General features: G+C 44.6%; 1 protein-coding gene across 2 annotated transcripts in view; it reads left to right on the top strand.

The window, feature by feature from the left end:
* Window positions 1-9,058, top strand: part of TAGAP (T cell activation RhoGTPase activating protein) — a 42,331-nt gene extending 33,273 nt beyond the window's left edge. Inside the window, exons 2-11 of one of the 2 annotated variants that reach the window (XM_027904609.1) lie at window positions 1,372-1,413; window positions 1,839-1,923; window positions 2,031-2,084; window positions 2,656-2,722; window positions 4,160-4,329; window positions 5,111-5,272; window positions 5,702-5,811; window positions 6,347-6,542; window positions 6,884-7,001; window positions 7,205-9,058. In XM_027904609.1, the coding sequence (XP_027760410.1) occupies window positions 1,897-1,923; window positions 2,031-2,084; window positions 2,656-2,722; window positions 4,160-4,329; window positions 5,111-5,272; window positions 5,702-5,811; window positions 6,347-6,542; window positions 6,884-7,001; window positions 7,205-8,379 (2,079 nt within the window). In that variant the 5' untranslated portion in view covers window positions 1,372-1,413; window positions 1,839-1,896 and the 3' untranslated portion in view covers window positions 8,380-9,058. Of the gene's footprint in view, window positions 1-1,371; window positions 1,414-1,838; window positions 1,924-2,030; window positions 2,085-2,655; window positions 2,723-4,156; window positions 4,330-5,110; window positions 5,273-5,701; window positions 5,812-6,346; window positions 6,543-6,883; window positions 7,002-7,204 lie in introns of both variants that reach the window. The other variant, XM_027904600.1, reaches the window with a different exon arrangement.
* The last annotated feature ends 374 nt before the right edge of the window (window positions 9,059-9,432 follow it).

The raw sequence follows: 9,432 nt of genomic DNA, 5'->3' as shown, positions 1-9,432 counted from the left end.
AAAAAAAAAAAAAAAAAAAAAAAAAAAAAAAAAAAAAAAAAAAAAAGCACAAGGTGGTTCTCCTTTTGCCCTTCTAGATACATCTCTATCTAACCAAAAGTGAATTTTGCACTTGAGATTTCTGCCAGAGTCAAGCTGAGATCACCTTTGTGTTTTGCATGAGACAGGGTCAGTACTACACAGGCCAGGTCTGTCTGATGTGGTTAAACAAAGAATGTCTTTCGGGGTAAATTCAGCAGCGGATGTAGCCATTACGTGCATCTGCAAAGAACTGGGCTAAGACACAGCCCCACCCTCTGCACATGTGAAATGGAGCATCCATGGGGGAAGCAAGAGAAAAACTACAGTCTCACAAGTGGGCTTTTACACCTAAATCCACTGCTGAAGAATTCCCTACCATTTGACTCAGCCTTAACTCCACTTCTTCACGTTTAAAAGACCGGCACTCAGAAAAGGTTTGTTATTTGCCTTGGTCAATACATCAGTAGAACTAATATTATGCATTTAACATCAAACATTGATGAATTTTCATAATAACCTGGTAGAGTGAGTACTATATTCCCGATGTGCCCAGGCTGGGGGCAGTCAGCAACAGATCCTGAAAGAACTACAGGGAGAGCAGAGATAGATCTTTCCTGGATATTTTTATCTCTTCAGCTGAATTAAACTTTAATACGTGGACATATTTTAAGCAACGCTTTATATTACATATTGTCATACCTTACTAAATTGTTACATAATGCCACTTCTTCTATAGAAATCTAATGCTTATATTCTTGAGAACTTAGCACTGGCAAAGTGTGTTTCTACATCTGCTTGCAGACAGTAAACTGTTGCCATTAGCTTTTAGAAAAATATACAAAAACATTTCCCTGAATCTTGTCTATTCCACTCCCCCATGATTTTAACTATCTCAGTGTAACCTGACTTGGTGGTTCTGCTTTGAACTGCTAAATCTAATGTTTCTGAGCAGCTAAAGGAATGACTGTACCCATCGCTCTTTAATGGTAAGGAGAATCTGCCCACACTGCAGCCCCCTCTGCACATCTCACTCTCACCTCTCGCTGGTGATGAGAGTTGGAACCTTTACCTGGTGAGTGTCTCATCTTTTCCACCCATAACAGCTATCAGAGCTGCATTTTTTTTTTCTTTAAGGAAAAAAAAAAGTAGCTCCTCTAAAAGGAAAGAGGAAGCCAGAAATTTTGTATCGTCTCTGTCCTGCCCCATGATGCTTCTTCCTGTCTGTGAATTTCCACCTGCCCCTTCTGCATATATAAGGCAGCACACGTGGTATAGACTGTTTAGTCGCCTGCCTCCCTCCAAAGGATTTGTAGCAGTGGAAAGTGATGCTGTTTCTTCTTTCCTCTGCAGTTCACGGGAGGTAAAGGAGCTCTGGCTGGACTCACTCCTTGGGTAAGTACTGACTCAGATAAAATCTGTGGCATTGTGGATGAAGTCAGCGGAGGGGCTTCAGATGCAGCTGTACGATGCTGTACAAAAATATACATGGGGGAGAGGTGTGCCCACTGCTCGTGGGCAGAGCTGACCGAGTCTCTTAGCCTTGTGTTAGCAGATTAACGACCGTACGTAGCTGTCACCATTTGCTCTTTTTTTGGCATGAATTAAAAATGGAAAGCTGCTTTTATTTTGTTTTAATCAAGAGGAAGTTAGGGCAGCAGGGCTGAGCACCCTTCGAGAGAAGGGCTTTATGGTTTACTTGTGTGGGAGATCTTGCTGGTTCAGGATCATACATGCTAGACTGGCTTGCAGGGGAGAAAGACCAGAAGGGTGCAGTTTTACAATGCTCTTTCTTTGTCCATTCTCTGTTCAACAAACAGGCAAACAAAAGGATTGAAGGAAACCAGAGTGTCCAGAGCTCCCCCAGTCAAACTCCTAATGAAAGTGTTTAGCAGCTGTAATACTGTGAGTGTCTTAATTGTTTCAGCTCTGTCAACAGAGTGATTTCGAAAAACTCTGATTTCTAAACCATTGCATTTAATTACTCACAATGTCTTTGTTTTCTTGCGTAGTCAAAGACACTAAATGCTGGGAACATGGAGAGCCTGATTGAGTGCCAAGCAGAGGTAAGCAGCACTCAAAATTTTCCCCGCTGTTTCTTGGGTACTGCTGTGAGATATCTTAGCAAAGTGGGGGTGGCCCCTCCGAGAGGTGCCGTCTGCCTACCCTCACCCACGAGCGGGCAGAGCTCTTCAAAGGCAGCTCTGTGCAGCAATGAGCAGGAGCCGGGCATCGCTGGGGACAGTCAGTGCATTCCCTTGGCTCCCGAGGAGCTTTGCTCAGGAATCTTTCAGTCTTCAAAGCCATCAAGGCTCCCCGGAGAAGTTTGGGAGGGAATTTCCAGTGCCAGGGGAGAACACAAAAGAGCAGGCTGCATCCAGCTGTGGCTTCTCTGGATTAAACGAGCAGCCTGAAAAAGCACAGGGTTGTGACCTACTGGGCATGATGGGGGTGGCTGCTGCAGCGTTCACCACAGACCCCTCTATTCGGCACTGAAGCACTGTCAATCCTGGACTGAGGCACCACTTCAGCAGGTGTCGGACTTGCTCTGGTTATTCTCTGGAGCCTTCCACACATCTCGCTGGTGCCCCTTGCTACTGGTGGCAGCTCTGTTAACCCTAACATGCTTTTTTGCAGGCTGATACCAAGAAATGTCCCCCATTGGTCCCAGCAGATGCTGAAGACAGACTTTGCCTCCCAACTGGTGAGTTTTAAAAACAAACTGAGGAACTGCCTTCTTATATAATGCTTGCAATCCGGCACTTGTGCAAAACCACCCGAAACTGCTCGCTTCCCCTCCCTGAGAGTAATCCATAGCCCACATCCAGGAGATGGTTTAAGCCCTGGAGTGCCACTTGCTTGCAAACTACTTCTTTGCCTTATGCTCAGTGTCAGAGGTGACAGTGCTGAGTGCCAAAGATCTTGTATCCCTGTGCCCTAGTCCCTAGAGCTGTTTCAGTGTGTTCCCTGGCAGCGATAGGAAGTAAATGTGTTTCTTTCTCACTCGAGTATCCCCACTGAGGTGTGGCACTGCAAGCAAGTTCTGAGTACTGCTACCAGATGTTGCTCGACAGAGCAAATAAACCGCCCTGGAGCGGCAACAGCACTTGTTTTTTCTCACCATGCAAAACCTCAGCAACCCAGAGGAGACCATTAGCAGGGCAGGGTCAGATTTGGAGCAGATTATCATATCAGATCAGCTTTAGAAGTATCAGAAGCAAACATTTTATGCGACATCATAATGTTAGATGACTTTCTCATAGCTTTTAACCCCTCCCTACCAAGGACTTGTGCTAAGCCACAAAGAAAGGTCCTGAGAATTTCTCATCTGCATAAAACAACTTCATTTTGGAGTAGAAGGCAAATCTTTTAGAAAGCTTTCCATCAAAAGGATCTTTCTCTCACTGTTTCTGAAAGGAATAAAAAGGCACACCCCACCGCAATATAACTACCATCTCTAAATTCTTATCATGCCCTCCTCTTTATGAAGCAGATGCAAAACCCATGCTAAAAGATTTCTGACCCTGAAGCCAGTGAGGCACTACGGTGATGCACCCATCCTCTGGAGCAAGTATCACCTTCCACTGGCAGGGGGCACGCACTAGCTCTAGAAGGACAGTGTTGATAGAGCTGGCTCCAAAGCTGGCAGAGGTGCAGCAATGTGTTTTTATTTCAGGTTGTAAAAGAGGCCAAAAAGCAGGAGTCCCTATTTCTACTCTTGCCATACGGCTGGGTCACAGTCAAGACTCATGTAGTGAAAATTGTTGTCATTGCCAGCTGCCCAAGTGGCATATCTGCCTCAAAAGTTATCACAGAAGCCTCTGCAATATCAAAAATCTCTATAAATGTTATTTCCTTGCCTTGTAAGTTCCCACTCTGTAAGAAGAAACAGTGACTAGAATGAAAAAAACACCCAACCCAAAACAGGAAAGGTGGTGGCCTTAGAAGGATGGCCACAGTTTTACAGTTTAGGCAGTTGTTTCCCTGGTAACCACTTAGTTGTCTTTAAGTTTCTCCCCGTTTAGTTTGAGTTGTTTCAACATACATCTCTGCACTACACACAGATGAAAGACCATATAGTGCTCTGTCAGGGTTTGGGGGTTTATTAATCTATTTTTTGCTTTCCTTTTGCTTGCAGCAGATGGAACAAAGAAAAGAAAGAAGTTGATATCGCAGTCATTTACTCTGAGACGAAGCTTTACCAGTGGAAATTCCCCAGAGCAGCTAGACTTGGGTGCCAAAATCACTCTGTTTGGCCAGCCTCTGGCAATTATCTGTGGAGAAGATGACACACTGCCCCAGCCAGTCCAGGTAAGGAAGCGTGGGCATATACAGTTATCATAACTCCAACTTCATTGTGAGGCAGGATCCCCAGTACTTGTGTTGCAGCACCCAGGAAATTAGTGATTTTGGTGTTTCCCTTCCCCACACACTCCTGATAAGCTCAGGGCCCATAGCAGATGTACAAAGGATCAGGTCTATGGGTTTTGCTGAGCCTACTCAGATTTCACTGGAAGTAACTTGGAGACAAACCAGGACCAGGAATAGGACATGAAGATCTGCTCCTTAGTATAAACTTCTGTGATTCTACAGCAGTAATTTAAATAAATCTTTCAGCAGCATAAACTTCCAAGGATTTCTGTATTTCCCTGGAAAAGTATACAGCTATGGACTGCCACCAACAAATACCTAAACACTATCTTCTGGATAAAAATGATCTTGTAATAGTTCTGCCACTGAACTGGCTCTCTCAATAATAGGCATTGGTCTCTTACAAGCAATATTTGCCTGGTTTGTGAGGGAAGGGATCTGAACTAAGACTTAAGCCATCCCTTATTTCCTTATGAAAGGAAGCAAGGATGACTCCATTGAAGTTAGTGGAATTCGCCAGCTCAGAAAGAGGGTGGAGGGGGAAAATCAGGCTATTGCCCATGTAATCTACTTGGAGCAGGAACTAGATACTGAACTAATCAGAACACAGTGTACCTCTGGACAATTTTTCTTCTGTTTCTAAAGAAATGTCCTGCTGAAGGACCTTCCTGCATCCAAGTAACTGTTCTCTCATTCCTGTTTGATTTTTTTTTCCCTGAAGGATCTCCTAGCTATATTGTATATGAAAGGACCTTTCTCTGAAGGGATATTCAGAAAAGCTGCCAATGAGAAAGCACGAAAGGAATTGAAGGAGGACCTAAACAAAGGTGGCCATGTGGATTTGAAAAGCAAATCTGTGCACCTGCTGGCAGTGGTTTTGAAGGTGAGCAACTCTGAGCTACATCAGTGGGAGGACACTGCTGATCTGCACAGGCCCACTCCAGTGCCCAGAGCTGACCTAAGTGGGACCCCAAACTAAAGCCAGACTAAATGTTTCAGGCTTAGGAAAGTTTGCAATTTTCCTTTTCCACCTGATTTTCAGACCTACTTGTGCTGTTGATTTCCTGCATGCCCTGAGGAAACTCCTTCGTCCTCTTCCTCAGCATCCTTCCAGGGAGGAATAGTGAGATTTATGGGTGAACAAAAAGCAGCTGAAAGCTGATTCCTGTTACCACACAAGTGCAAGTGCACATGTGCATTGCACTGCTTAAGTCAACCTGCCTCCTAGAGAGCCCATGCGATAAGCAGAATAATGCTCCCTCTGTCCTCATAGATAGTGTCAAAGCTTCATCTAAATTTCTTGGCCTTGCAGGACTTTCTACGAAATATTCCCTCCAAACTCCTGTCAGCCGACCTCTATGAGAAGTGGATGCAAGCTTTGGAGAAGCCAAGCAAGCAGGAAAAAATTGAAGAATTGAAAGAGTAAGTGTTTCAACCAGGAAGTTTTGCAACCAGACCCAATGTGATGGAGTGGCTGGTTGAAGCGAACAATGTCTTTCGAAATTTAGAGTCTCATTTAAAAGCCTATCATTTATATTAGCTTGTTATTGCTCCATGGGGTTTAGTTTAGAGCTCTCCAGCAGCAGCCCTTCCTGAATTTTTTTGAGATTGCTCTATGAAACAACCAGCTTAGGAAGAGGGCAGAGGCTGCAGTGTCTCAGCTAACATAGTCACGGTGCTGTGGGACAGGCACTGACATGGACCTTTCACATCTTCTGGCAGTGAAGTCTACTCAAGGACCTAGGCTGCTCATAATTAAAAATTTTGTAATTAACCACACGCTCAGCTGCGGCTGAGGATTTCTGAATGATACTTCTCCTAAGCAGTGAACAAAGCACACACATGACTCTTTCTGAAGGAAGGTTACCTATCTGATTGTAATTGAGGCTTGCTCAAATAGAGAAGCAGAAGCCATTGCACCATCAATTAATGTCACATTTTGTTTCTGTTCATGCAGGGTGGCTGACAAACTGCCTAAACCAAACCTCGTCTTGCTCAAGCACTTGCTCTCTCTGCTCCGCCACATCAGCCAAAATGCTGAGACCAACAGGATGGACTCCAGCAACCTGGCCATCTGTGTTGGCCCGAATATGCTGAGCCCAGAGATGGACAACACACTCCCACTGGAAGTGCAGAAGGAGATGAATGACAAGGTATCTTGAACTCACCAAGCAGCCACTCCCTTTGGGGCAGCTCAGAACCATCCATAGGGATCCCACTGCCATTGCAAAAGCTCAACAGAGCAGCACCCCTGGATATCAGGGGTGCCCCTCAGCCCATTTGGTGTGATGGGCCAGACTGCCCCTCATTTTGCCTCCTCTGAGTAAAAGCAGCAGCTGCCCCATAGTTCCCTAAGTCCCAGCACAGTTCCTGGATATTTTGCATGCAGAGGGCAAGGGACACACAGTGAGCACTGTCACCCATGGGCCCTCTGGGCAGCGAGGTCAAAGCTGTTCTTCCCTTTTGACTGAAATGAGCTGTTTTCTGTGTGCAGGTGACAGTGTTGGTGGAGTTCCTCATAAACAACTGCTCAGAAATATTTGAGGAGGACATTGCTTTCCCTGTCTGTGGCTCAGCTGAGGAGTCACCAGAGCACACAGACAGCTCCACAGGTATGAGAATGGACTGGGGATGTCACAGGCTGCGGCTGCTGGGCCAAATTCTTTAATTTGATATGTGAATATATCTGTCTAAATGAAGAGATTTGTAGAGGGTTCGAGACTCTCTTGCAGTGCTCTTCTGCAGGAATTTTTTCTGTATAGTTCTTTCACCCTCAGCTGGCCAGTGAAAACTAATGCCTGGTTTCTCCCTATAGAACAGCTGTGTGCTGCTCATCAGAATGACTCTGCCTATGACAGCCCAGATCCTGAAGCTGAAGGCAGCCCCTGTACCTCTGAGATGGAGCAGCGCAAGGGGAGGAACGCTACTGTGAGCAGAAGACATCCAACACACATCTCTGCCTCTTCACTGACTAATTTCAGAAATGACATCAGCATGATGGATAGGAGGTACTCAGAGTCAGACTTGTCCTTCCAGAATCGCCTTGACAGCACGATAAGGAAACAGAAGCTAAACAAAAGTGAGGACAATTTTCCGGTTCCCCAGAAACAGCTGGGGTTGGAGGCACTGGAGAAACAGCTTGCAGTCTTACCTTCACAGTTATCAACTGACTCGCTACCCAAAACATCCTCCAGTTGCTCCCTGGAGAGCTCTGATGGCTCTGTCTTCACCAGCTCCCCAGTAGTTTCACCCTCTAGTCCCAAAAAAACCTTTTTAAATAGGCCCCAGTCCTTTTCCACCAAGGCCACCAAAGACTGCAGTACACCTATCAGAGAGTTCAAAAAACATTCCATGTCATTCTCTTTTGCAAACCACAGAAAAACACTAATAAAAACCCAGAGTTGGGGGCCTGGAAAAAACATTTTTTTTCAGAGAGACAGTTTCACAAAGAAAGAAGATCAGTTCTCCTGCAGAATTGTCCAAGAGAACAGTCCTAGTGACAAACCATTGTCTGTGGAGTATCAGCAAAGGCCTCGTTTCAGGTCAGTTGATGAAGTGTTCAGAGAGGTAGACCAGAGAAATCCTGGAAAACCACCCTCTTATGAAGAGGCTGTTAAAAACTGCCTGGCCACTAAAGTTGCCTCCCACAGTCTCACGGTTCAAACTATGAGATTAGTGGTGTCGAACCAGGATGCTCCGTTGCCTCATCCATGCAGCAGCAGTGCACAGGATACAGCATATACATCTCTAAGGGATCTACCAAGTGCAAGAGTTTCTGCAACAAAGGATTCTGATGCGGAAACTGAAACCTTCAGTGTCACTGTGGGAGTAAACTCCCGTGTGAATTTACCTGTGACCCCTGGAGTCTACCGATTGAGAGCCATGTCTGAATCCTGCCAAAAGAACAGACTTGAGTACATGGCTCGGAGGTGCAGCCAGCCAGTTTTTGAGGCAGACCAGATCCAGTATGCTAAGGAATCATACGTGTAAAAAGCCTGCCCTTCCTCTTTGCATTGTACATACTGTAAAAATAGACATATTCTTAGCCTTTGTAAGATTTTACTTTCAAGAGACTAAGAATAAGCTAGGTCTGCAAGAACTTTTTCTTCCTGAATTGTCTATCAGCTTGACATGTCACATTCTTTCACCACAAGAGGTGGTGGTGGTGAAGACCTGTATATCATTATGTAAAAATGTGAGTGTGTTGTACATAACCTGTTATGTGGGAAGACTAGTCAGTAGATGATAAACCATGTTGTATTTGTATCCCTGAAAGGACAACTAAAAGGTTGGCAGGTCCAAAACCTGTCTCACCTTCTTTTTGTTTTCTGTATGGTCACAGACTCCATACCATTTGTTATGTGTGTGCCAGGCTGATGCAATGCTTTGCTGATTTTCTGCATTAAGTGGGCTGGCAGTTATCATAAAGGGATAAGACCTGTTCTGTCATCAAGGCCACTTCAGTACTTCTCCATAAACCTCCTGTACCTGCTGCCATTCTGTCTTCCTGCTTGCCGATGATGAGAATGATCTGACCACTAACCAGCATTAGTGTTGTCTACCGAGCCTGGGGTTAGAGTCACAAAAGCCCTACAAGGTCATTATGAGAATTTGTCAAGTAACCCTCATGTGGTCTGGAGTGCTTTAAGTCAAAATAAACTGGATAGACTAAGAATCTTCAGGTTTGCTTTTATGAGGAGGACAAAACAAACAAACAAACAAACAAAACAAAGCAAAGCAAAAACTCCTGTAGGGAAATATTCTGGATTTGAGCTTTAAATAGTTCAAGCTCATTTAAAAAAAAAAAAAAAAAAAGACAAATCCCAAAATGCCAGGTAATGTCCTTATAACCTTGTAAATATGACTGGAAGTGCAATGTGTTTTTATGGCTCAGCAGAGTCTTGAATCAGGAAGCAGAGAGACTTTTTTTGTCCTGTGTAACTTCACTACAATAAAAAACTTTTCTGCATGAATGCTCAACTGTCCATTGTCTGGTTTTAAAACATCTAGGCCCTACGCATACGGTACCTACTTTTATACTAT

Source organism: Empidonax traillii, unplaced genomic scaffold, assembly GCF_003031625.1.
Source record: "Empidonax traillii isolate 1590-97213 ecotype Southwest subspecies unplaced genomic scaffold, ASM303162v1 scaffold24:size2376012, whole genome shotgun sequence".
Taxonomy (NCBI): domain Eukaryota; kingdom Metazoa; phylum Chordata; class Aves; order Passeriformes; family Tyrannidae; genus Empidonax; species Empidonax traillii.
Note: the sequence above shows the minus strand (reverse complement) of the source record. Positions and strands in the feature narration are given on the sequence as shown.